This window comes from Panthera pardus, unplaced genomic scaffold, assembly GCF_024362965.1.
Source record: "Panthera pardus isolate Hobbes unplaced genomic scaffold, ASM2436296v1 HiC_scaffold_5, whole genome shotgun sequence".
Lineage (NCBI taxonomy): Eukaryota > Metazoa > Chordata > Mammalia > Carnivora > Felidae > Panthera > Panthera pardus.
Genome location: NW_026526980.1, coordinates 8,446,179 through 8,473,095, shown reverse-complemented (window position 1 = coordinate 8,473,095; position 26,917 = coordinate 8,446,179). Strand labels below are relative to the sequence as shown.

The window sequence follows — 26,917 nt, the reverse complement described above, 5'->3', positions numbered from 1 at the left end:
GTCTATAAAGAGAGGCTTCCCGGGCGAGCCGGGAGATTTGGACGCCCCTGCCTGGGAGGTGTGCCAGATCTGAGCTCTCCACCCGGTTTCTTCTCCGCTGTCCCCCCAGTTGGAGATCTGTAAGTAGGGTGGCACTGGGGGGTGGGCAGCTGGGTAGGGGTCATCCTACAGGGCCTGGGGAGCAGCAAGGTGTTTCTGTTGCCATCCTTGTCATCCGGTCAAGGACTCTGGTGAGGAGGTGGGGATTCACAGTTTTCATTTCTCTGCTTCATCAACCTAGGTTTTCCCCAAACCTCCATCTCCCCAGGTGGCCAACCAGAAGTGCCACCTTGGGGGTACTTGTTAAAGACAGAAATTCCGGGCTCACCTCCAGTTACACTTGAATCTCCAGAAAAAATGTACTTAAAAAAAAAGGAGGACTCCCAGATGATTCTTATGAGACACATCTGGGAGATGTGATCCCTTCAAATCTCAGAGGAGCAGCTTCCATTGGCTTCTAACTTTTATTCTAGGCACAGATAAAGTACAGCTGAACTTCCCTAGAAAGTCATTTCCAATCACAGAGGCGGGCAAAGTAACGCTCTGAGTGGATTTGGAAGCCTGGCTTAATTCTGTTGAAAACATGCTAAATCAGTGAAAAACACGTGGGCAGATGCTTCGCAGAAAGGGGAGTGCGTTTTTCATCAGTTTAGAGGATGTGTTTGTTGATCACCCTAGAGAGGGAGGGCTGGTTATGATGCAGTTGATTTATCACAGCCCAGTTTTCTTCCAGACTCCCCTCCCCCATTCCAAAGTTAAAAAAAAAAAAAAAATCTTATCCAGGTTGACCCCAAGGGCTTCAAATACCCAGGCAGATGAGACAGTTTCGATTTGCATCCATGACCTGCAGGTGTGTTAAGTAAGAGTGCCCTGGGGTTTCCTGTGAGTAGCTGGCACCCATGTTGCTCTGAACGTCCCCACAAAGTGGACCAAAGTGAGAAAAAGTCTGGCTGATGTCTGTTTCAGTTTTCCCCCTGCACAGAGAGCTGGTGGGGATTTTGCTGCCTGAGGAAGGGCGCCATTCAAAGCTATGCTTATCAAGACGTTAGAGAAAATAGTTAGAAACCCAAGGAGAGGGTTTGGTTACAGTGTTAAGAACTAAGAGATTAAATGGTTAAGTGGCCAGGGTTTGGCCAAGGGAAGGCAGGTGGATTGTTAGTAAACCGATTTGCATAGTTGTGTTTTGCTTCGTCTTCTCGATTGGTTTAGTTTCCTTAAAGATACCAATGGAGAGGTTTTTCTGTTTTGTTTGTTTTGTTTTTACAGAGAGGGAACTGGAAGATGCTGGGCTGAAAGGCATTGGATGGCAAGGTGTAAAATAGGAGGTTGAATTTCTGTGGAAGGAAGTCTTCCCTTGGTGCTTTTCCATTGAGATAGCCACCACTGATGGGATACTTATGTACCAGGCACTGTAGCAGTGTTTGATTTAATTTATCTCATCTAAATGTTGCAATAACCTTTTAAGGAGGCACCATGATGACTGTTTAGTCAAAAGGCAGCTGAGGCTCAGGGAGGTTAAGTAACTCGCCCAGCATCACACAGCTAGCAAGTGGTGGAATCCATTCCTGGGTCTGTCTGATACCAAGGCTATGTGATCTTGACCCACCACCTTTTGTCTTTACCATGAACAAAACGTCTTTTGGAGTCAAGTTTCTGGGGGGACCACATGCTTCCGGAAAGCAAGGGTTTATCATCTTCTCTCTGGAGAAAACATAAGCTGACCTTTTGGGAATTTAAAATAAAACGCACCGTTTGTCCCCTGGTGGTGTGGTAATCTAGCTGGGGCCGATGGGTAGACTGCCATCCCAAGAGTCTAACTCATGAACTAGACGAGCTTTCTCCAAGAAGCTTCTGGGGCTCGCCTGGTACACACCGTGGTTTTTTATTTTCGCATCTGAAATAGACATGTTCTTCCGTACAAGGTATTTGTTATGGATTTGTTACCATTACTTTTCTGTCCGAGGGCTGAGATTGAGGCAAACATGGCCATGTATGGTAGTGTTTTCCATGAGGCCATACCCGGCTCGCTTGCAAATTAGCGTCGTAACACAGCTTTGTTGGTCGTGACTCTGGGGGATTTCTTGGCCCTTGTCCTTCCCATTTGGGAACAAGTGGAGGGGCCCGGAGGAGAAGACATTTGGGAGGAAAGGAGGATTATTTTTCCCTGCTCCTCTCTTATTGGGAATTTTTTTTTTAATTCAAAAAATGTTTTTAGCCACTCGGGTTTATTAAACTACTGCTTTCCAAGATAGGAGTAGAAAACAATACCTGGTGATTATCTTTGCCAGACCATATCGCAGTGGCAGTTAACTAACTCCAAGGCTCCACAAGACCATAAGGATTACTGTCCAATCCTGTAACGAATTTCTCTAACACTCTTCATTCGGGGCAGGCCCCCACAGTCTCCTAATTCCGTGTCTTCCTCTGGCATGGTCTCCTCTGTGTTCCCTCTTCCCGGAGCTCTGCCCCACCAAGGTTTGGCCAAACCAGCCAGTCAGAATCGTGACTTGACCGACCGCCATCCGAATTGATTCACCTCCAAGGACCTGGGTCTCCTATTCAGCATTTGGTGCTCATTACTGACTAAATCAGTTAGATTAGGACTTTTGATCTTAGGGACCTGCAGGGGAACGTTCTGGAGGCTGTTGATGTCTAGGATCAAGGAGCTGGCAGACTTGGTTCTTGGTGAGGGCATTCTTCCAGTTTCGAAGAAGGGTGCCTTCTCGCTGGGCACTCACACGGCCTTTCTTGACAGTTTTATTTTGGAGGAGGAAGGGTCTCTTCTTTCTTCAGCACATCGGGGCCAAGCAGGCGGACGCCCTGTTGGAAATTGAAATGGATTTCCGTAATTCTCAAATCAGATCCGTGTGAGATTTTTCCGGAAAACCAAGTCCGCTGTTAAATCCGCTGGAATCCTAGAATGTCATGAGCAAGTTTGGAAATCCTCCACACCGGACTTCACAAACCTCCGTTTTCCCATCTGAAAAATGGGGGTGGGGTGGGGAGAATAGCTCATGTTTGGTGAGCTGGCCAGTCGACAACGCTGAGCCCTTAACTGGCATCATGTTACCATCTTCGCAACAACCCTTGGGAGGAGATATTGTTGTTGGCCCCTTTTTACTACTGTGGTCTGAATAACTTGCTCAGGATAGCTTGACTGGCCCAGGAGGAAGACTGGATCCTGCAGAGCTCTTTGTAACTCTAGAGCCCAAGGGATTACCCTGTCGGGAGGATTAAGTGGGATAATGCACACGAAGGGGGTAGCATCGCCTGGCCTCTGCCTCACTTCAGTGGGCGATTATTTATCACGTACGTGCCCAGAGACCTTAAGGATTGTGCTTCATGTGGCACAGCAAGCCTATCGTGTGACCTTTCTGTAAAGGAGAATCTTTTCCCTTATTTTCCTTTTGTGTCCTGCCTCCATAATCCCAATCCCTATTTGGCATGAAGGTGGTAGTTAGAACCTTCTACTTGAATATGGCCACACTTGCTCCCCTACGCCAGGCACATCGCAAATTCCAGTTCTACTGGCCCATTTGTGATTCATTTCGGGCCATCATGGCATCCTGGAAGGGCTCTCCTAGGAATGGGAACCTATCTGGCTTTTCAGGTGGCTCTTTGGCTCCCTGGGGTCTCTCTGCCCTCCTCCCCTGACCTTTAAACAGTGGAGCCATGGCCACACGTTGGAGGAAAGGCTGAGTTCGGAGAAGGCCAAGCGGGAATTTGCAGGAATTTTGTAAGGCTCAGGTGAGGGAGGAACTAGCTAGTGCTGTCCACTGCTCCTGCACGGGGGAGTCCCGTACCTTGAACCTGCATTAGTGATTCGAGGGTTTGGATGGAACAGCCCTCATCAAAGTCCCCAAGAAAGGGCCCGCAGGACTCGACCCCTGCTCACTCATGCAGGCTTGAACTTGCCCCATTACTATACCCGTTCCTTCCTTCCCCTGGTGAAGCGAACCGTGGAGCAGATGACGTAGAATCTCAAAAGGGGCCCCGGTCTGAGGCCGCTGGGTCCTGATCTGGGGTCACGATTGCCAGTCCCCGTCTCCTCGTAGAATGCCTGTCTCCCTGAGCCCCTTCCTCCTTGCCCTCTCGATTCTTCCTTACCCCCTAGGTGTAATCACGGTCAGTGTATTCTTGGGTATCTTTCCAAAACTTTGCTACGTCGAATTTCCTTTTTGTCAGAAAAAAAAAAAAAAAACTGGCATTCTGGACATTAGGACTTTTTTTCCCCACTTAATTGTAGATCTTCAACATCTTTCTCTACCGGCATGTTTTGGCATGTTTAAAAATCAGCTGTATAATCCTCTATTATTGGAAAGTACAGCTTCTTACTGAAATAACCCCTTATGGAAACATACCAGCTGCTCCCCATCACTTAGAGTGTTTCAGGGAACATCCTATATCTATTTTTGTCTAATTACATGAATTTATCTGTAAGATCAATTCCCAGCAATGCAATGGCCAAGTCAGAGGGCACGTGCATTTAAAATGGATAGATACTGAGAAATGTCTGTCACATTCGAGACTGTACATTAATTGTAAGCACGTTATGCCAGGGCTGGAAGATACAAAATACCCTGGGGCTTTGAGGGCCGGAAATGACCAGTTCTCTCTTTCCCAAAAGTGTTCTTCATAGGAGCTATATCGTGTCTCTTGCTAACCAAGTTCTTTTGGTAGGAGAGAAAAATAATTTCACTCTACTCACTAAAAAACTTCCTTCTGGAATTACTTTATTTATTTCTTAATATTTATTTTTGAGAGACAGAGAGAGAGGCAGCATGAGCCGGGGAGGGGCCGAAGTCAGACCCTTAACCGACTGAGCCACCCAGGTGCCCCGGAGTTACTTTAAACACAGTATTTAAGTCAGGGGAGATGTCCCAAAGCAACAGTGAAATGGTCCACTGCTCGCCTTTTTCCTGTTAAGGTGAAGTAGGGCTTCCTTGGGATCACACCCTGGGGAGGTGGGGGGTGGTATGATTGATGGGGGGAGTGCGGAGGGGGCCAGGCCTTGAAGCAAGCAAGAGCTTTTCTGCTAAGAGTAGATTGGGCGTCGGGTGAATCTGGGTTTAAATCCCGACTCCAGCTTTTGCAAGGGAAGGCTTTTAATTTAGTTTACTTTCCAGGACCTCTGTAATCTTACAGGAATAATAAATTATGCTCACCTTGCTGAACACTTAGGACACATAGCGAGCTGGGGTATTTAATAAATGGCCTGGCCCGATACCCCATGAATAGAAGGGGCCCAGTAATTACGGTGGCTATTACCAATAACAGATTTAGAATCCAATTGTCTCATGCAGACAGCTTGGGGCAGAGAGAACTGATGCATGTAAGGATCCTGGACCCTCTCCTGTTTCCCTCTACACGCCCGGCTCCTTCCACACCTGCCCCAGGACTTGAACTAGTTTCTCCGATGCGGAGGTCCTTCCAGCTGGTGGACTGTGTCCTAGACCGGGCTCAGAGGGCGCTTAAACTGTGCGATGATTTAACTTGAGTGGCGGCTGTTTCGCACCTAAAGTCAGACTTCTGGGTCGACTGCAAGCCTGGAAGTTCAGGGTCCACATACTCATGAGGTGACCCCGGCTGGAGTGAAGGAGCTACCACCATCTCTAGGCGGGGTAAGAGGGCTCTCGGCCCAATTGCTCCCGTGACCCCTGGGGACACTTAGGTTTGTGTCTGTGGTCCAAGCTCTTGAGCCGGCCCCTTGGCAATAAAGTCTTCAGGGAAGCTGTCGACCAGGCGTGATGATGTGCAAATCCTATACTATTCGGGCCCTGGGGTATTTGATTCATTTTTTATTAGTGCGGAAGCAGAAAGGGCAGGATCTTTTTACCCCTGCGTCCCTCTGGGGAAGATAAAGCTGATGTTAAAACACACCAAGCTGAACGGTCTTGTGTGGTCCGATTCCAGCCCTTTGATACGGAATCACGGATCCCATAGAATGTCAATGTCAGGCCAGCCCACTTTCTCCCCCAGATGAAACATGCAAGGCTCAGAGGGGGAGAGTGACTTGGCCACAGGCACCCCGTGAATTCGTGGCAGAACTGGGACTTGTAACCGGGTGGTTTCACAGAGGCTGAAGAACGGCTTGTTTGTGCTGAAAGAATGAAGCTGTGTGGTGTTGGCGGGGAAATCAGGACCGCGTGCACAGCGGACACACTGAGCCGTGTTGTGTCACACGTTGCTGACCTCATAGCCACAGAGTCCTTTGTTTTCATCAAAAAGTTTGAGAGCACCCCTCGATCCCTGAAGCGTCCTTAGTGTCCATCTGTCCTTCCTAATACCCCTGCAGGTGCCCCTTCAGCCCCCGACCTCTGGGCGTCTGCGTTTTGTCTTGGGATGTGTTCACTGCCCCCGTGTCACCTCCAGCAGTTGGCCTTCCAGGCCTTAACTGTCTTCTGCAGAGAGTCCTGGGTTTTCTTCTAAAGCAGTGGTTCTCACCGGGGACGATGTCGCCCCACCCCCCAGGAGACATCTGGCAATGTCCAGAGGCCTTTGGGTTGTTAAAACTGGCAGGGCTGGGGGCGCATAGGCGGCTCAGTTGGTTCAAGAGTCCGACTTCAGCTCAGGTCATGATTTCATGGTTCGTGAGTTCAAGCCCCGCGTCGGGCTCTGTGCTGACAGCTCAGAGCCTGGAGCCTGCTTCGGATTCTGTGTCTTCGTCTCTCTCTGCCCTTCCCCCGCTCGCACTTTGTCTCTGTCTCTCTCAAAAATTAATAAACTTTAAAAAAAAAAAAAGAAACGGACAAGGGGAGGAGCTACTGGCATCTAGTAAGTACAGGACAGGGATGCTGTAAACAGCCTAGAATGCATAAGACAGCCCCTCCCCCCACAAAGACTGACCGGCCTCAAGCGTCCATGGTGTCAGGATTGAAAACCCCTATTTGAGGGGCGCCTGGGTGGCTGAGTCAGTTAAGCGTCCGGCTTCCGCTCAGGTCACGATCTCGTGGTCTGTGAGTTCAAGCCCCGCATCGGGCTCTGCACTGGTGGTGTGGAACCTGCTTGGGATTCTCTCTTTCTCTCCCTCTCTCTGCCCTTCACCCACTTGTGCTCTCTGTCTTTGTCTCTCTCTCGCTCTCTGTCTCTCTCAAAATAAATAAATAAACTTAAAAAAAAAACCATAAACGAAAAACCTCCTTGGAAGTAAGGACCACAGCAGGGAACAGGAGACCAGGTTTTGTTTCCACTTAGCACAAGGAGAGTCCTCTGACTGGAACTGGGCCCCTGATCATTGCTGTTATTTTGCAAGCTACTTTTTATTTTCTTCCTCCCAGTGCCTCCCCTAATGCCCCACCTGGGACTTTTTTTTACCTGGTTGTCACCATCCCAAATTTTTGAAAACTCAAGGCTCTGGGTGCATGCTGAGGCACGTCCTTATAACGATTAAGCCAAATTATCCGGAGCCTTCTACACTGATGCAGGATGTTTCTCGGGTGTGCCTGTATTTCCTGTCCTCAAATGTTCTGCCTGTTTCAAAGAAGACAAAGCAGGAAAGATCACCTTGAAAATATACCTTTATTCAGATTCCACCATAGCTGGCTGTGCCATGATGGGCAAGTTACTTAACCTCTCTGTGCCTCCGTATCCTCTTCTGTAAACCAGAGTTGATGGTGTACCCTATAGTGTTTCTGAGGGGATTAAAGGAGACAATAGCTGGTACCCAATAAAGATTTAGCGGCTCTGATTACTAATGTTAATATTATTAACTTGCTAGGCTCACTACATTTTCTCAAGGGCATATTTGTGAGATTTCATTGGTGTTTGGTGGGAAAAGAGGTCTGTGGCCAAATGTTTTGGGGAGCCTTGGGTCTAAAGGAGTAAAATCGCTTTCGGGTTTTAGGACCTGCCAAAGTCTTGGATGTCCTGATATTGTCCTGCCTTTCCATGCACAGGTGGGGGGTGGGGATGTGGGTGGGGCGGGGGTGGGGGGAGGGAGCACTTTGCCAGTAGATTTAACCACAGAGTCGTTTTCTTTCGAAGAGTATTTCAATCTCCCTGAATCCCACCCAACCCCCACCCCTTAATATTTCAAGGGACTAGGGTTCCAGGGAGCACACTCTGGGAAATGCTGTTCTCGGGTGAAGCCAGGCTTCCTCTTGCCTGTGACCAAAGCAGATTTCGTGCATCGTAACTGTTAGAAACAGCAAAGCCTTGAGGAAGCCAGCCAGCTTCTCTGTCTCCTTTTTTGGACAGAGACGGACTCTTTACACTCGGTCTTGTTTGTGTTTTTGATTCTTAGATTAGACAGAGTTCCTGGCAATGGGGATTCCTGTGTCCTTGTATTTTTCTGTTGTGTTTTTTGGTGTTTTTCTGACTTTTAAGGCAGCTGACCAACATTGCAATTAGAAGGAACCCAGTTCATTGACATGTTGCTCAGAACTTTCCCCTCAGCCCTCTTGAGTATATTTAGAAACTATTTTATAATTTTTATAATTTTTAGTTGATTGATTGAGTGAGTGATTGAACCGGTGGGGGGGGGCGCGGTTAGGGGACCGAGGATCCGAAGTGGGCTCTGTGCTCACAACAGACAGCCCGATGCGGGGCTCGAACCCACCAACCGTGAGATCATGACCTGAGCTGAAATTGGATGCTTAACCCACTCAGCCACCCAGGTTCCCCTTGGTACTATTTTAAAAATGTTTCATTGCACACTAACAGAAGTGTACTTAACACTACTGAACTGTGCACTCAAATGGTTAAGGTGGTCAATTTTATGTAATGTGTGTTTTAGCATAAAGAAGAAAAAAGGAAACCAGAAGTTTTCATGGAAGTATATACTTTGTATCAGAAAAGTGCACGGGGACGCCTTGGTAGCTCAGCGGGTTAAGTGTCCAACTCCTGATTTCCACTCCAGTCGTATCTCCAGGTTTGGGAGTTTGAGCCCCAGGTTGCGCTCTGAGCTGACAGTGCAGAGCCTGCTTGGGATTTTCTCTCTGTTCCTCTCTCTCTGCCCCTCTCCCACTCTCTCTCAAAATAAATAAATAAACTTAAAAAAAAAAAAAAAGGCAGCAGAACATCAGCCCCGTAAGCCCCCCTCGGCTTCTGTTCTTCCAGTTGAGACATCTGACTTGTGTCACCATAGGGACATTTTTGCTTGGTTTTGAACCCTCCTATAAACAGAATCACGTAGTATGTCCTTTTTTGCGTTTGCCTTCTTGGTTCAAATGTGCACGTGAGGCACTGTGTTGGGTACCTGCTAGGGTCGGTTCATTTATTGCAAATTCTCCGTCGAGCTTCTGCCAAGCCCTTTGGGCTCACGTGGGAGGCAGAAGGGCAGGGGCTGTGGAATCAGACGTGGGCTCAGAACCTGGGTCTCTTACCGTTGAGCTGTGTGACCTCAGGCAGATGCCGTCACCTCTCTGGGCCTCTGTGTCCGTATCTGTTAGGGGGAGCTGACCGTAATGCGAGATTCCCAACAGCGTGCTGATGTTACTTGCTGACCCCGCTGTGAGTGTTGACTTCCCCTGCTGGTATTCAGAAGACTTGGCCCCGGCAATGACCTACGGGCCAAGTGGGAGGCGTGTGACAGCGATAGGCCTTACACACGGAAGACAGTGGCACGCAGGTGATACAGTAGCATTTTTCCTTTTAAAGAAAAAGGCCAAGCGTGCAGAAGTCAATGGAACAGCTTAACCCACCTGAGGCACCCCATCCCTCAACCCCAGGTTTGTTAGTTCAGCTACAACTCCTTCCCACTGGCTCTGAAAAGAAGGCACCCTAAATACTTTTTAAAAGTTTACTCATTTAAGTGATCTCTACGCCCAGGGTGGGGCTCGAACTCATGACCCCGAGATCAAGAGTTGCGTGCTCTTCTGACTGAGCCAGCCAGGCGCCCCGGAAGGGACCCTAAATAGGTGGAACCACAGTGCCATTGTCACACCGAAGAATTTAACAGTTTCCCTAATATAAAGGATATTGTGTTAATGTTTGATTTTTCTTGATTATCTCCTACATTTTTCTTTCTGGAGGCATGGGTCGGGACTTTGTTTTTTCTTACAACCGCATTCACTTTCTCAAAACTTTCCATGTGAGGGGTGGCTTTTTATTTTATTTTATTTTTTTAAGGTTTCTTTATTTTTTTGAGAGAGCGCAAGCAGGGGAGGGATAGAGAGAGAGGGGGACAGAGGATCTAAAGCGGGCTCTGTGCCGATGGCAGAGAGCCTGGTGTGGGGCTCGAACTCATGAACCGTGAGATGGTGACCTTAGCCGAAGTCAGAAGGTCAACCGACTGAGCCACCCGGGAGCCCCAGGGGTGGCTTTTTAAAAATGTGAAATTGCCCTTGCTTCTGATTTGCCCTGTATGTGTGCGTTGTGGGGAGAGAATGTGTGTTTCTTCCCCTTCCTCTCTCCCTGTTAGTCTTTTATTGTCCTTGTTTGACTTTTTCATTGTGAAAACGTTCCAACACATGCCCAAGTAGAGAGGTCACTAGGACACCCCCCCAGGCACCTAGCGCTCCACTTTGGTAATGATCAAACTGGGCTTTGTCTTCATCTCCCGCTTTTCCTCTGCGTCTCAAAACCCCCTCGCCCCCTGCTTCTAGTTTATAAATTTCTCTCCTTTTTTTTCTGTATGTTCTTAAAGAAATGGAGTCATTTGTCTTATGCTTTCCCGCCTGTGGATTTCATTGCACCCCCCGCCTTCCCCCCATGACAGTATGTAGTGTGTTCCCTGTGCCTCGCGTTTCCTGGGGTGTTGGACCCAGAGGCTCTGCCCGCTTTGGCCCCCATCCCCACCCCTTTTCATTTCTGGAAGAATATTTCCTTGGTGGTAGAGGCACTTTCTATGGCATCCCATCTGGGGGCACATCGTTCTGATCAACTCCTTACTGTGATGGTTAATGTTGATTAACACGTTTAGGTGACCCCCTCCTGATGTATCCATGGTAAAGTGCTCTATCAACTTTTCATCTTACACCGTGGGTCTGAAAGTATAGACCCCAGACCCACATTCCTCATCATCACCCAGGAACTTGTTAAAAATGCCAATCCGTGGGTGCAAGTGAGAGAGGGGCAGAGAGAGAGAGAGAGAGAGAGCATCCCAAGAGGGGCAGAGGGAGAGAGAGAGGCAGAAAGAGAGAGAGAGAAGCCAGGCTTGAGCTTGAGCTCAAGACGTGGGACTCGAACTCATGAACTGTGAGATCATGACCCGAGCCGAAGTCAGACGCTTGATGACTGAGCCACCCAGGTGCCCTAGACGGGAGTATTTTTTTAACGTCAGTTTAAAGTGAGGTTTTGGTGGGGGGAGTGGGATGCTCTTGGGATGATGTCCTAAGCAAAACCCGTAAGAATTTAAAAATGCAGGTAATGTGATTGTTAAATCCAGGGCCATGTGTCTGTCTGCAATTCTTCGTTTCACTCCTTTTGAATGATGAAGTGATTATTCAGATTTGGGGAATAATTTGCTCATTTCTCCATCTTGTTAAAAATGAGCTACTAGATCATGACTCAGGGGAAAAGTAACCACTCCCTCTGAGCTTATCAGTTTCTTATCATTGTTATTTTCACCCCTGAAGGAGAAGAGGGGCGGTCGGAGTACTTGCCTGTCCTTTCCTGCCTTGTAGTCTGTGTCTCAGGAGTTGGCTGCCCATTAGTGAGATGTGGGGGTTATTTTGGTGAACTCACAGGAGCTGTGAATTCTTCTCTGCTGAAGTAGGGCGTCAACCACACAGTATGTCCTGGTGGCCATACATCCTAACTCAGCCTATGTTTTAGTTCCTGGAGGCACAGCAGCAGTGGGTGGGGGAGGACCGCTGGGGCAGGTGGGAGGAGCTGGCTGGCAGCAAATGTTACTAGGGCAGGGGCAGCTCCTGCAGGAATGGTCTGGAACGGGCTGCTAGACAGAACATTAAGAGTCTGTTGCCTCAGCACCTGCCTCGTGAACACATCCAGACGGTGGGAGGAAGAATGGGCTCCTCATGTGGAGAGGACGGTCACTGACTTGGAGTTGTACATACAGACTTTTCTTTGTCAATTACTTAGTGACCTCGAGGAACTAAGGGAAGTCAGAATCAAGGTTTTGCTTCCCTCCCCGCCCCCCATTCGTTACCAGTTTGCAAAATAACGTCTTGGTTCCCCAGCATCTTACCTGGCTGGCCTTTAAAATTTATTTTAATCATCATGCCTCATGGGTTTAAACGTATTCATCTCTCCATTCTTTGCTTTATTTTTCTTACTAATGTTCAAACTCTGCCATATTGGACCAGATAGAACCATAGTTTAATATTTTAGCATACAATATTCTAGACTAATTTTTTCAGTAATCTCTACACCCAACGTGGGGCTCAAACTCATAGCCCTGAGATCAAGGGTCGCAAGCTCCACCAACTGAGCCAGCCAGGCTCAGTGTTGTAGACTTTTAAATATGTATACACACACACACACACACACACACACACACACACACACATATATAATTATAAATATATTTATTATTATAAATATTTCAATCAGCTTTATTACAATATAATCTACATACAGTAAAACTCACCATTTTTTAAAAAATTCACTGGCTTTTAAGTGTACATACAGCCCAGTGAGTTTTGAGAAATACGTACCGATGTGTAATCACCACCATGATCAGAATATAGAAAATGTTCCTCCCTCCTCCGAAAGTTCCTTTGTGCCTCTTGGCAGCCCATTCCCCTCCCTGTGCTGGCAGCTAACTACTGATCTGCTTTCTGCTGTAGTGGTTTTGCCGTTTCTTGACTTGTAGGTCAGTGAAGTCATTGAGACTTTTGGGTCTGGCTTCTTTGGCTCTGTGTAATGCTTTTGAGGTTTGTCTGTTTTTCTATTTATACATAATTGTTAAAACATCTTTCGATGTTTATTTTGAGAGAGAGCGTGTGTGCGTGAGCGTGGGAGGAGGTGAGAGGCAGAGAGAGAGAGAGAGAAGGAGAGAGAGAATTCCAAGTAGGCTCCACGCTTTGTGCTCAGCACAGAGCCCCGACGTGGGGCTCATTCTCCCAGCCGAGAGATCATGACCTGAGAGTTGGACGTTTAACCAACTGAGCCACCCAGGTGCCCCTGTACATAATTTTAACTTGGACATACATCATGAATATCTTTGCACAATCAGTGGTCACCTATTGTATGATTCCATTGATAGGAAATGTGTAGGAAAGACAAAGCCCTAGAGACAGAGAGTAGATGAGTGGGTGCCAGGGACTGGGGATGGAAACGGGGAATGTGGGCAGACCAGCACAAGGGATGCCTTTTTTGGGGTCATGGGAATGTTCCAAATTTCATTGTAGTGATAGATGCACAAGTCTGTAAATTTGCTAGAAGTCATTGAATTGTACGTTTACAACGAGAGAATTTTATGGCATGGAAGTGGCCCTTGGATGAATAGGTTAAAAGAAAAGGGTGAAATTTTGGCATAAACGCAAGCCACATCCTTGTGCGTCTCTTAGCCCTTGTCTATTGCCTTAGGCTGAACTCCTAGCAATGGAATTGCACGTGAAAGGGTTTGCAGAGATGTTAAGGTTTTTCCATCCATAAGGGTGGCCTGTGCAGAGGCCCAGCCCCTCCAACGCCTGACAACACCGGGAATTACTGATAGTTTTCATCTCAGCCAAGCTGATAGGAGAAAGTCAACATCTCACTGCTTTCAGATTCTTCCTTTACTGGCAAGGTCGAGCACCTTTTTCTCATGTGTAGTGGCCGTTGGAAGCTTTTTGTAAAAAACAAACAAACAAACAAACCCGATTTTCGTTGATCATAAGTTTAACAAAAAATTAGGGAACCCCAAATACGGTAGGGGCGCCTGGGTGGCCCAGTCGGTGGAGCGTCCCAACTTCAGCTCAGGTCATGATCTCACGGTTCAGGAGTTCGAGCCCTGCGTCGGGCTCTGTGCTGATGGCTCGGAGCCTGGAGCCCGCTTCGGGTTCTGTGTCTCCCTTTCTCTCTCCTCCTCCCCCACTCACTCTCTGTCTCTCCCTCAAAAGTAAACACTTTGAAAAATTAAAAAGCTACAAAGACAGTAAAAATACATAATTAAAAGTATACCCATGTTCATAGTAGCATTATTCACAATAGCTAAAACATGGAGGCCAGTCAGGCGCCTATCAACAAACCAATGGAGGAGCCAAATAGGGTGTATACATCCTGCGTAATAGTATTCCGCCTTGAAGAGGAAGGGAATTCTGACACATTTGCCAGCCTAGATGAACTCTGAGGACATGATGCTGAGGCCAGTCACCAAAAGACAAACACCACTTGTACGAGGAACTTAGGGCAGGCAGAGTCCTAGAGAAGTAGAATGCTGGTTGCCGGGGGCCAGGGGAGGGGAGTGGGGAGTTAGTGTTTCCTGGGGACAGGGTTGCAGTTCTGCACGATGTAAAAAGTTCTCAAGGTGGATGGGGGTGACGGTTACACCCCAGTATGAATGCACTTCATGCCGCTGAACTGCAGTGACCCTTAAAAATGGTCGATAGCAAATTTTGTGCTACGTATATTTTACCATGATGGAAAAAACTGGGAAAAAATGATAGAGAGTGAAAATCCCAGGGGTGCTTGGGTGGCTCAGTCGGTTGAGCATCCGACTTCAGCTCAGGTCATGATCTCGCGGTTTGTGAGTTTGAGTCCCACATCTGGCTCTCAGCTGTCAGCACAGAGCCCGCTTCAGATGGTCTGTCCCTCTCTCTCTACCTCTCCCCAACTTGTGCGCTCTCTCTTTCTCTCTCAAAAATAAACATTTAAAAAAGAAAGTGAAAGGCCCCTCACACTTATACTCAAGTGCATATTTCTCCATTTTTTTTTGCCTGTATTATTCTAAATATTTTATTTTTTTTCTTTATTAAATGTTTATTTCGAGAGAGCGAGAGTTGAAAGGGGGAAGGGCAGAGGGAGAGGGAGACAGAGGATCTGAATGAAGCAGGCTCTGTGCTGACAGGAGAGAGAGAGAGAGCCAAATGTGCCACTTGAACCCACGAACTGTAAGATCATGACCTGAGCTGAAGTTGAACGTTTAACGAACTGAGCCACCCAGGTGCCTTGTATTCTAAATACTTTAAAATAAAAATGGGGTATTATACCTACTGTTTACACTCTCCCCTTTATTTCATTTTTTTAAAAGCTTTACTGAGATACAATTCTCGTGCCATGTAATTCACTCATTTAAATGGTACAATTGAATGGCTTTTAGCATATTCACAAAGCTGTACGTCTGCAGCTACAATAAATTCCAGAACATTGCCATTACCCCTAAAAAAGCCCTGTACCCCTTAGCTGTCACTCTCCCAGGCCCTGGCAACCACCAATCTACTTGAATCTCTGTGGATCTGCCTGTTGTGGACATTTCATATAAAGGGCATCATACAGTCTGTGACACCTTGCGACTGGATTGACTTGGCGTAATTTTTTTGAGATTCTTCCGTGGTGCGGCATGGATCAGTACTTCTGTCCTTTTTCAGGCTGAATAATATTCCACTGCATGGATAGACCGCATTTTATTTATCCGTTCTATCTGTCCACGGACACCTTGGTTCCTTCCCTGTGTTAGCCATTGTGGGGAATGCTTCTGTGAACATTCGCTACGAGGTTTTGTGTGGACGTCTGTCTTCTTTCCTCTTGGGTTTACACTTGGGAATGGAATTGTTGGATCCTATGGTATCTCTGGGCTTAACTATTTGAAGAACGCCTCTCTTTGATTTTTATAGTAAACAGTAAGACGGGGACATCTTTGGATGTCCACGCACGTAGACCTAATTCTTGCTTCGAGACCCCTGGATAGTAGTATCTTGTCGCATGAAAATAACGTGGTTTGTGGATCCGGTGCCATGATGGCTGACAATAGGCAATGATGCAGACCCTCTCATGAGGGACTTTGAGTTGTTTCCATTCTTTGGCCACATAAACATACCGCAGGGAACATCCTCCTACTTGGCGGAATGTTCCCTAGGCATGCGAGGCAAGGGCTTCAACCGTCTTTGGGGCTCGGCTCTGGCCCAATACTGATGCTGTCGCTTTATTCCACAGGGGACCAACCAGGCACCATGGCGCAGAAGGGCCAGCTCAGCGATGATGAGAAGTTCCTCTTTGTGGACAAAAACTTCGTCAACAGCCCAGTGGCCCAGGCCGACTGGGCCGCCAAGAAGCTGGTCTGGGTCCCTTCAGAGAAGCAGGGCTTCGAGGCAGCCAGCATCAAGGAGGAGAAAGGGGACGAGGTGATCGTGGAGCTGGTGGAGAATGGCAAGAAGGTGACGGTCGGCAAAGATGACATCCAGAAGATGAACCCGCCCAAATTCTCCAAGGTGGAGGACATGGCAGAGCTGACGTGCCTCAATGAGGCCTCTGTGCTGCACAACCTGAGGGAGAGGTACTTCTCCGGGCTCATCTACGTGAGTATCTTGGGACAGCCAGTCCCTTCGTGCAGGCCTACGGGTTGGGAGGGGGAAAGTTTCGTTGGAGAGGGGCCCCATGGTGACGTGGGATCGTTCAGACTTGGGTCCAGACCTCAGCCCCACCCCACTTAGTTCGGTGACACCAGAAAATGCTGCCACTCACCAAAGCCTCAGTTTACCTGTAGGTGAAATGGGAATACTCCCCTCCCCCCGCCGCCTGTGAAGGAAGTGCAGAGATGGCACGTGACCCCACATGCGACGTGCCAAGGGACATCTTGGAGGTGACGAGGTACGCGAAACCTCTTAGGAAGGCTGGACCCCCTGGGCAGCCAGGCGGGAGGCGACCTGGGCGTCTGGCTAGGTTCTGCGGAGGCCTTCCCTGTCACAAATGGGAATACCTAGATTGGACCCGGGACTCCTCTGGGTCGGCCGTGCAGACCAGAGCTGCCCTGTCCACGGTGGTAGCCATCGGCAACCTGCGGCTAACTAAATTTAGATGCAAGTTCCTTAGAAGTCAGAATGCATCTCTTTGGTGGCACTGGCCAATATCCAGTGCTCGACCGCCACCTGAGGCTGGTGGCTGCTGCGTTGCATAGCACACTTCTGTCCCCGCAGGAAGTCCTGTGGGGCAGCCTGGGATAGATGATGGGGGACGACGTGACTCAGGGGGTGTGCAGGTTCCTTGTGGGTTTGGACCCACTCTCCGGAGCAAAAGGGACCTCGGTGGCCCCCTGGTGTTCAACTGCTGGGCAGAGGGCCCTCCGGGTTAGACGCGGTCTCTTTGCCTCTCGGAAAGGGCATGCCGATCCCTTGGGTGAGTTACTTCATTTCTCGGGCATTTCGTTGCCTTCTCTATGAAATGAATGCAACAAGACTACCGTCCTCACGGAGTGGGTTACGCTGAAAAGAAAGCACTTGTCACGCCTCTGGGCACATTGTCAGCGCTCACAACGCTCGGTGTTACTGCTGGTTATGCCGTTGTTAGGGTCTTGTTTCTTGGATCATTTGCAAATTGGCAAAGACAGTCTCTTCATCATTGTGCCCTCCGACCCCGTCCCTTACATGTTGCCGCGTGAAAATTACCAAAGCAAACCAAACCAAAAAAAAAACCCCTTGTCATCTATAAAAATGCTCTGCAGACTTTTTTTCCTAATTAGGAAATTAAGTCACGTTCATCGCAGGAGATTCAGAAAGTTCTGAAAAGCACAGCCGACACAGAAACCAGTCCTCGCCCAGAGATCACAAACTGATAAGATGTTGCCATGTTCTCGGTCTTTCTCTGTGACTATGGTACATGTTTACCTATTTACGAGCCTGTGCACATAGGTTAGTGGCTCGCTCTTTCTTCTGCATGAGTCAAGACCGAGCATTCCCACATTTCCATTATAACCCCCCAAAATACCCTCTTAGGGGCTATGTAATCTCTAGGGTAACCCATGTTGTGTAACTTGACACGTCTTACCTCATTTAAGCAGCAGACCATCCGCTGAAAAGTATGCTTGTCCCATTTTACAGATGAGCAAGCTGAGGCTCAGAGAGCTAAAGCCTGTCCTTAACTGCCCTGAGCAGGGAAAGTATCTTTAGTCCAAGCTGTTCCTTGTATGGCAATACCATCAACCTGGAGCTGTCAGCACAGGACGGACGTTTCTAAGGAGGCCAGCCTGCAGGGAGCTGGGGTAAAGTGGGAGTTCTCCCAGGTCTCCCACCGAAGATGTGTTCTCTCCCGGGGGGAGGTCAAGGACAGGCCTGTGTGTAAATCTCCCCTCCTGTCCTCTGACCCAGCGTTTGAGCCCAAAATAGAAACCAGGAAGAAATGAAGGCCTCCTGAAGGTCCCAAGACCCAGAATATCTAATCTGACAAACAGATGGAAGCTTTGATTCATTTTTTTTTTTAATTGCTGCTATGCTTCCCTGCACAGATTAGACGCAAAGCCTCCCGGCCTTGTGACCACGTGCCTACTCCTGTCTCCTTCCTTTCTGCTCAATTTAATCACTTAAATTGGACCGGTTGTCCGTGATGGAGGAGATCAAGAAGGAAGCGGGGGAGGGGAGGCACAGCCAGTTAGTCTCCAAGCACCTGACAGCGGGAGGTACAGCCCTTGAGAGCAGGTGGGTGTTGGCAGGTGATGCTGGAGCATCCAGTGTGTGTGTGTGTGTGTGTGTGTGTGTGTCCCCGTCCATCCGTCTGTCCAGCTTTGCCCTTGGTAATGAAGAGAACTTTCCCCTCCGTTCTGCAAAGTACACCTCAAATCAAGACTGCTGTCCTCTTGGTTCTAGAAGAGTCCATAGAAGCCACTGGGTCCTATTTCATGAGTCTTTTGATGCAGGTTCTTGCCATCTTTGTGCAGGTTCTGATCCTGGCACACGGCAGGGCGGGGTGGGGGGTGATTCCGAGTCCTCGCCCACCCTCACCTGCCCTTCTGGGCGCTGGGTTCCCTCTGCCCGGAGCTCAGCAGCGCAACCACTCAGCAGTTGGCTCTATTTTTAGTATATGGAGGATGAGACCAGGGTTTCAGGCACAGGAAGATCAGTAAAGTGTGGGCTTTGCCTGTCCTGGGTCCCATCCCAAGTCCTTCCCAGCATGTTGTGTCCTTGACCCCACTGGTGACAGCATAGGTCACCTCCCACTCTGCGCATGACCTGTCCGAGGCAGAGACCTGACCTGACTTGCCTGGGAAGGGAGGGACCTGTGTCACACTTGGCTGGCCTGCCCAGCTGGGGGATGTGTGGGCTCTTGGGTGTTCTGTTTGCATCGCTGTGGGATTCCGGGGGTTACACGGCTCAGACTGTGCCCCGAGCCGCTTGGTAATTAAGAGGAGGAAGATTAGACACACTTGAACTCAAGGAAGATGCAGGAGATAGTTTCTAACATGATGGATGGATTAAGAAAATGTGCTGTATCCGTACAACAGACTATGATTCAGCCTTAAGGATATCCTATCATATGTGACAACAGGGACGAACCTAGGGGACATTATACTGAGTGAACTAAGCCAGTCACAGAAGGACGAACAATCAGGATGTCACTTATCTGAGGCATCGAAGATAGTCACGCTCAGAATCACTGCGGAAGGGGGGTTGTCAGAGGTGGGGTGTGTTGGGGGGTGCGGCTAAAGAAACTGGTGGGGGCCTGGGTGTCTCAGTCGGTTAAGTGTCTTGATCTTAGTTTGGGTCATGATCCCAGGGTCCTGGGATCGACCCCCACATTGGGCTCTGCCCTGCCAGCATAGAGCCTGCTTGGGATTCTCTCTCTTCTTCTCTGTCTGCCCTTCACCCACTCTCTCTCCCTCTCTCTAAAAATAAATGAATGCATTTAAAAAATTAAAAAAAAAAAAAAGAAACTGGGTTTTAGAGAAGTTAAATAACTTGATAAGAAACAGCTGGGTCTTGAAGCCGGGAAGGCCGGTCCTGGGAGCAGTGCTTCTCAACGCTACTCATTTATTCCTTCCGATGATCCTGGGAGACGGAGGCTCTTACCGCATTTCAGAGACCAAGATACTGAGGCTCAGGCGGGCTTGGTCCTGTTGCTGGGACTCAGGCAAGGTCTGGCTGCCTCCAGGGCCAGAGTGACGACCCCTGGATGGTAAGGGGCTGTAGGATATCTGGAGGCTTGAGCAGGAGGTGATGGCTGTGGGCTGGGGCATGTGGGGATGATGCCATGGGCACCATTAACTTTGAGCTCGACAAGCTTTACGTGCACAGAAGGAAGAAGTCTAACTTTTCACTTAGGATTTCTTGAGCATCTACTAGGTTGTAAGCCTTTGGCCCAGAGTGAGTAATTTTTTAAAAATGGAGGAGTTAATTTGATACACTCTCCCCCTTCCTCTCCAACTGCCCCCCCACCAAAAAAAAAAAAAAGAAAAAGAAAATCTCAGTTGCTGGCATTGCTTTAAAAAGCAGCCCCTGGGCCATCCTGTTAGGTGGGCTGTGGGCCTTGTTTTTGCATAAGCCTCACTGCTCCCTGTTGTCTCCCAGACCCTGAGGCTGAGAACTGTTGGTCGTTAATCACCTACCTATTGTTCTCCTCCTACCTGGCTTACTTTAGTCCCATCTGACGTGCTCGGTCCCTGTAAACAGTAGGACTTTACACCCCTGTTTCAAGCCCCTGGGGTTAGGAACCTGATCCAGAGCGAAGGTGGATGGCCTCTCCGATTGATTGGGTTTCCAAGCCCAAATTCCCGACTTGTGAACCCCAAAGGATATTTTCCTCGTTCTTACGTCACTGTTCGAGGAAGACCAGGGGGTAAGGAAAGGCCTTCCTTCCAAAGTCAAGCAGGGGATGATGTTTTCTTTTTGGACACTTGGCTCAGTGACCTGAAGGAGTACCCACCCAGGGATGCTGAGAGCAGATGATGAGCAGCGGCCTCTTGAGTGCCAGAGAGTCCTGGAGGGTGGGACAAAGATACATGACTGCACCGAGTCTTAGAAGGTAGAAAGAAAACACAGCTGGAGCCTACCCTCTGCTGAGCCCTGTGAACTCACTATTCACATCTTTCGAATTGACATGGCCTCAAACCTTTCTAGTAACGTGAGGCTATCCATGCAAAGACCTCGAGAATATTTAAAAATAAGAAGCATACATGACGTCTTGTGGCTTTTTCTTGTGTTTGTTTGTAACCATCTAGTTGAATTTAAAACATTGGTTTGAATAGGTAACACATACAGATAGGAAATAGTATATCAGTGTATCGGGAATTTTGCCTTTCACCCCCATTCCTTCTGATTCCCTTCTGTAGAGGAACTGCTCTGGTGTTTCTATCATAGGCTTCCAGAAATACTTTATACATATACAGGCAGATGCATGTATATTTGGTTTGGTGTACATTCATGTATATGTACAAACACACTCTTTTTTAATGTTTACTCATTTATTTAGAGAGAGAGAGAGCGTGAGTGGGGGAAAGGCAGAGAGAGAAAGGGAGAGAACCCCAAGCAGGCTCTGCACTCAGAGCGGGGCTCGATCCCACGAACCCTAAGATCAGGACCTGAGCCGAGATCAAGAGTCAGACGCTTAACCAACCGAGCCGTCCAGGTGCCCCTAAATATACTCTTTTTTTTTTTTTTTTAGTTTTTTTTTTTTCAACGTTTTTTATTTATTTTTGGGACAGAGAGAGACAGAGCATGAACGGGGGAGGGGCAGAGAGAGAGGGAGACACAGAATCGGAAACAGGCTCCAGGCTCCGAGCCATCAGCCCAGAGCCTGACACGGGGCTCGAACTCACGGACCGCGAGATCGTGACCTGGCTGAAGTCGGACGCTTAACCGACTGCGCCACCCAGGCGCCCCTAAATATACTCTTTTTAATGGCAGCATGCCATAATTATGAAGCTAGCCCCCTGATGATGGATATTTAGGTTGTTTTTAGTCTCTCTTCCCATTCAAATCAAGGCTGCAGGAAATTGCATTCCTGGTGGACCATGTCTGTCTGATCTTCTGTCTGGCAAAGAAGGTACAGGTCTCCATCTTTTTATAGACAGGGAAGAAGATGGGGAAGAAGAGACTTGGGTTCCGCCACTCCCATGAGTCACACAGGTGATGAATGAGGGCAGAGCTGAGGTTCTCCCCTGGCCCGTGCGGCTCAAAGCCTGTGTTCTTTCCACTTTTCTCCGTTGGTGCTTGTTTCTGCCGCAGGCTGTGGGAGCAGACTCCTGCTCAGAGCTCTGTGGCTGACCATATAAAGTGTCAGGGAAAAACTGGAGTCACTTCCTAATACGGTCACAAGAGGGAAACCCTGGGCCTGTGGCTGGGACCTGCTGGTGGCATGGGGCCCTGAAATGCTGGCCGGGACACAGGAGGCGGGGCTATTGAAACCTCTGAACTTGACCAGCTGGAGAGGACCTTGGGGACAGTGAGGAGGCAGAAACACCGCCACCAGCCGGTGAGCCGGGCGGGTCTGGTGAAGGCAACGGAGGTTGAACACTGTCGATCAAACCTCCAGATTCTGCAGCCCGACCACCCTGCCGGGGGCATGCCTGCTCAGCCCTTCCCCTCGGGTCGTCGTGCCCTGGAAAGATTCGCTGAGCTGAACAGAGATTCAGATCTGCCTGGAAGCTCTGGTTAAGTGCTTGCTGGGTGCTTAGCACCAGGAGGTGTCCCAGGCAAACAGGGGGAAAGGGACAGTTTTTCAGAAGCTGGTGATGGATTTGGGAGAGCCACACATTCTTTCTTTTATTCATTGCCTTCAGCAACTATTGACTGGGGTCTGCCTTGTATACAGCCCTACGCTGGGTGCTGGAGAAACTGTGTTGTGCAGCTTGTGGTCCAGAAGGTGACATTTAGGATGAGCCCTGGAAGAGGAGATGGAAATGGCTCTGGGAAGATTGAGGGGGGTGGGGAACATACTCGAGGTACAGAAGCAGCACCTGTGAAGCTTCCAGACTGACAAGGGTTTTGTCATCATGAAATCAAGGCAGCATGGTATGGTCACTAATGTTTATTGAGCACCTGCTGTATACCAGGCACTCTGTTAAATGCTTCACGAGCACACTCTCACAGCAAGCCTTTGAAGGATCTCTTACATACCGTCATCTTGTAGTTGAGGTTAGTAGGCTCAGAGAGGTTAAGAGACTTTCCCAGGGTCACACAGCCAGGAAGTAGCAAAATGAGGGTTCAAACCAAGTCCTCAGTACTCCATTCTGTATCCTTAGCCATTGACCTTTACTGCCTCCAGCTCAAGGGCTTGGCGAGGGTGTGGTTTGGGCTATAAATGAGCATTGTGGTTGGCACTGGGCACAGCCCAGAAGGATCTGGAGGTGGCATTCAGACCTGAAGGAGAGGTAGGACTTGGCTGACGTTCATTCAAACAAGTGATCGTTGACTGGGCACTTAGTTTATGGGAGGCTTCACACTGGGGACCGGGACACAGATGAGTGGGGGACACAGAGCCCCTGTTCTGGAACAACTGTACCACCAGCTCAGCAAACATCTCCCCAGCACCTACTGTGTCCCGGCCCGGTGCAAAGCCCCGGGTCACAGAGATGAAGACATCGGGGGGTCCCTGCTCCAGGGCAGATTTGTAATCAGCTTGCCCCTCAGTCATTTATTGAGCAAGCATTTAGTGAGCACCTACTGTATGCCAAGGCCCAGGCCTGAACTGAAGCAGAGGAAGAGGGTGGTCCCGCCCTCAGGGCACTTGCTCTGGTGGGAGGGGCCTGGAAGATCAGATCAGGGAGTGGGGAGTCGGGCTGATGGTGGACTCGTCCGTCTCTGTGCGGTCTGGCCCCTGCCCGCCTCTGCAGGAGCCTCACCCCTCAGCCTGGCTTGTCCCCTCCTCGATGCTCCAGAAATACCGCACTGCTTGCAGGCTGCACGCACACACTTGCCCTGCTGCCTTCTGTGCCTTTGCTACCTCCTGAGCAGGATAAGCCCTTCTTGTCTCTTGAGACCTCCTCACTGGAGGTTTCTCTGACTGCCCCCAGGGTGGGTTAGGGCCCTGACTTCCTTGCTTCCCTAATCCCCTGGGCTCCATCCTGGTTCTTTGGATGTTATTGTTCAATGTCCTTGTCCCTGCTCTGATCTGTGGGTTCTTCTGATTTATTTCTCTCCAGCATGGTGGAGACCTGTCTAGTACAGACCTGTACATAGTAGGTGCTCAATAAATGGCTGATGGATGTTTCGACAGGCCTGTGTGACCTCATGCCTGCCTTTTTAGGGCAATGGTGAGAACCTGAGAGATTATTCCCTCCTTCCCCCACCAGTCCTGTACCTTTTGAAGAATACTGTCCACCTCTCTACGTGGGACCATTGCATACCATTGTCCCTTAGCAGACTGAGCGCTGGAGAGACCCTCCTCCGATCAGCTGTAGCCAGGGCTGAAGTCTCTTTGAGGGCAGGACCTTGTGTTCTTTGCCTTCTTTAACCCCAGAGCCTTGCACGGTGTCTAGGACGCGCACACTGAATGAACAAGCAAGTGAATGAACGAATGATGTGTTGTTTCTCTTTCCATAGGATGGGCAGGGGTCGGGTAGCCTCACGGGCGGCTCTCAGGCCTGGGAGTTGGCCAAGGTGGGCTTAGTGCTGTCAGGGTCTCACTTTGTGACTTTGGTCAAGTTGCTTAACCTCTCTGGTGTTGGCTTTGCCCTGAGGGTCGCCCAGAGATGGATCATTGGCTCTTCCTTGAGTCCCTTCTAGGGGGAATTGGAGGGAGGACGTGCTTGGGGGGTGTTGGAGCCCCAGGCGGCCCTGATGGTATCTTTCGGGAAAGGCAGTTCCTGTGGGGCAGGTCGGAACCTGTGCCCTGAGCTGTGACCTCAGCCCAGGGGGCAATCTGATGTCCGGTAAAGAACAGCCATAGCGATGATGGTGCCTCCCGTGTGCGCGCGTGGTGGGGTTTGCGGGGTGCCTCCACCCCCTTTCCCTGTTCTGATTATTTCCAGATGCTCCTGTGCCCTTGGTAGGGCAGGACGACGATTTTGTTTTAATTGTGGTAAAACCCATGTAACATACAATTCACCACCGGATCCAGTTTCAAGGGTACAATTCAGTGGCCTTCAGCACATTCGCTGTGTTGTGCAGTTATCACCCCTGTCTCGTTTCGGAACGTTTTTATAACCCCACACCCATGAGCAGTCACTGCCCTCCCCACCCCCCCCACCCCCCCGGCCTGCCCCCCGCCCTTCCCAGTCCTTGGAAACCAGGTTTCTGTTTCTGTCTCTATGGATTTGCCTGTCCTGGCCATTTCATATAAATGGAATCATACGCTATGTGACCTTTGTGTCTTTCATAGTGAGCATACCATTTTCAGGGTCCGCCCATGCCGTATCTTGTGTCAGTACCAATCTTTATATATATATAAAATTTTTTTAAGTTTATTTATTTTGAGGGGTGGGGGAAGAGAGAGAGAGAGAGGCAGAGACAGAGAGAGAGGGGGCAGTGTGGAATCTGCCATGGGTGTCGAACCCACAAACCTGTGAGATCATGACCTGACCTGAAACCAAGAGTCAGATGCTTGACCCACTGAGCCACCCAGGTGCCCCAGTACCAATGCTTTTTAAGGACAGCTGTGTTTGTCCCTGTTTTGTTTTGTTTTGTTTTGTTTTTTTCTACAGATGAGGGAGTACCTTGTTTACTGTGCAGAGCGTGAGATCTGGGGAGGAGGCGTCGTGGTCTCTAGGTGCAAATTTCTGGCCGGCTGTGTGTGTGTGACAACCTCCCCAACCCTGTTTCTTCATCTGCCGTATGGGCGGCAGGGAAATCACCATGCGACTGTCACAGGGTAGATGGGAGGCTAAATAGAGAGATGCCTGTGAAAGGGCTTAGAGCTCAGTGTATACAGTATACAGTAGGTGCCCAACAGTTGGCTGTGGTCTGAGCCCGTGAGTCTCTGGGAGGTCTGAACCTGGACGATTGGAAAGCACGCAGCTATAAAACAGAACGCGGGTGGTCCAGAAAGCCAGTCTTGCCCCTTGGTCCTCTTCCCCCATCCCTGTCCTTAACAGGGATGTCAAGGGGTTCCCGTGAGGACTCTAAGCCTCAGTTTCCCCATCTCTAAAACGGCAAGACGAACGCATCCAACAGTTTTGCTGTGAGGATGCGGGGAGAAAATGCACACAGAGCGCTCGGTAAGTGTTCGAACGCAGGCGGTGACGGCTGTCGCTGCTCCCGGACCTGCGGGCTGGGCGGCCGTGTTCTGGAAGTCAACTCGGGTTCTCTGTCCGCAGACGTACTCCGGCCTCTTCTGCGTGGTGGTCAACCCCTACAAGCAGCTGCCCATCTACTCGGAGAAGATCGTGGACATGTACAAGGGCAAGAAGAGACACGAGATGCCACCCCACATCTACGCCATCGCCGACACGGCCTACCGGAGCATGCTGCAAGGTGAGCGGGGGACGGGGACCAGGACAGGGACGGGGACGGAGCTCCTCCCCTCCGGGCCCGCCCGCCTGCATCCTCGCCAAGAATGCGGAGCTTGGCGGGCAGGCGCTGGGCCCCGGGAGCCTTGTGACTGAAAAAGGGAAAGAAGGCAGCTGAGCATCTGGGCGCTCGGCTGGGAGGGCGAGAGAGAGCAGGCAGCTTGGGCAAATACGGGCATGGGCCGCCGGGGCGCCCGGCCCCTCTGCTGCCCCCCGGCCCTGCGGGGCCGTCAGGGTGCGGACCGCGTGGTGCCCTCACCTCCGAAGGAAGGGGGTGACTGCCAGCCCTGGGGCTGAGCCAGCCTGCCCTGCACTTGGAGCCAGCCGAGGCTGGAGTCCCGGGGGGTGGTGTGAGAGGTCTTCGCCTCTCCAGCCTCAGTTTCTCCATCTGTAAAAAGGGAGTGATAGGGTCCGTCTCGCAGCTTGTGGAGATTTTAATGCAGGCGTTTCCAGTCTGAAGGCCGTTGCTTATTACCTCCATGTTGATGCCTCATTATTATTACTATTCTTAACTTTTAACTGAGGCGAAATACACAGACAGCAGGGGGTGGCCAGATGTCGTGTCCAGCCTAAAATTGATTTTTGCATAGGTCTGCGGTCCTATAACCACCACTCAGACCAAGATGTGAAAGATTTCCAGAAAGTTCCCTCATGCCTCGACCTAGTCACTACCTCCTTTATAAC

The 26,917-nt window shown here is 49.6% G+C and overlaps 1 protein-coding gene across 4 annotated transcripts in view; it reads left to right on the top strand.

The window, feature by feature from the left end:
- MYH11 (myosin heavy chain 11) overlaps nt 1-26,917 on the top strand; it is a 123,060-nt gene continuing 96,143 nt past the window's right edge. For all 4 annotated transcript variants that reach the window (XM_019468674.2, XM_019468672.2, XM_019468678.2 and 1 more), the window contains exons 1-3: nt 1-119; nt 16,018-16,379; nt 26,042-26,198. In XM_019468674.2, coding sequence (XP_019324219.1) covers nt 16,035-16,379; nt 26,042-26,198 — 502 coding nt within the window. In that variant the 5' untranslated portion in view covers nt 1-119; nt 16,018-16,034. The remainder of the gene's footprint in view (nt 120-16,017; nt 16,380-26,041; nt 26,199-26,917) is intronic.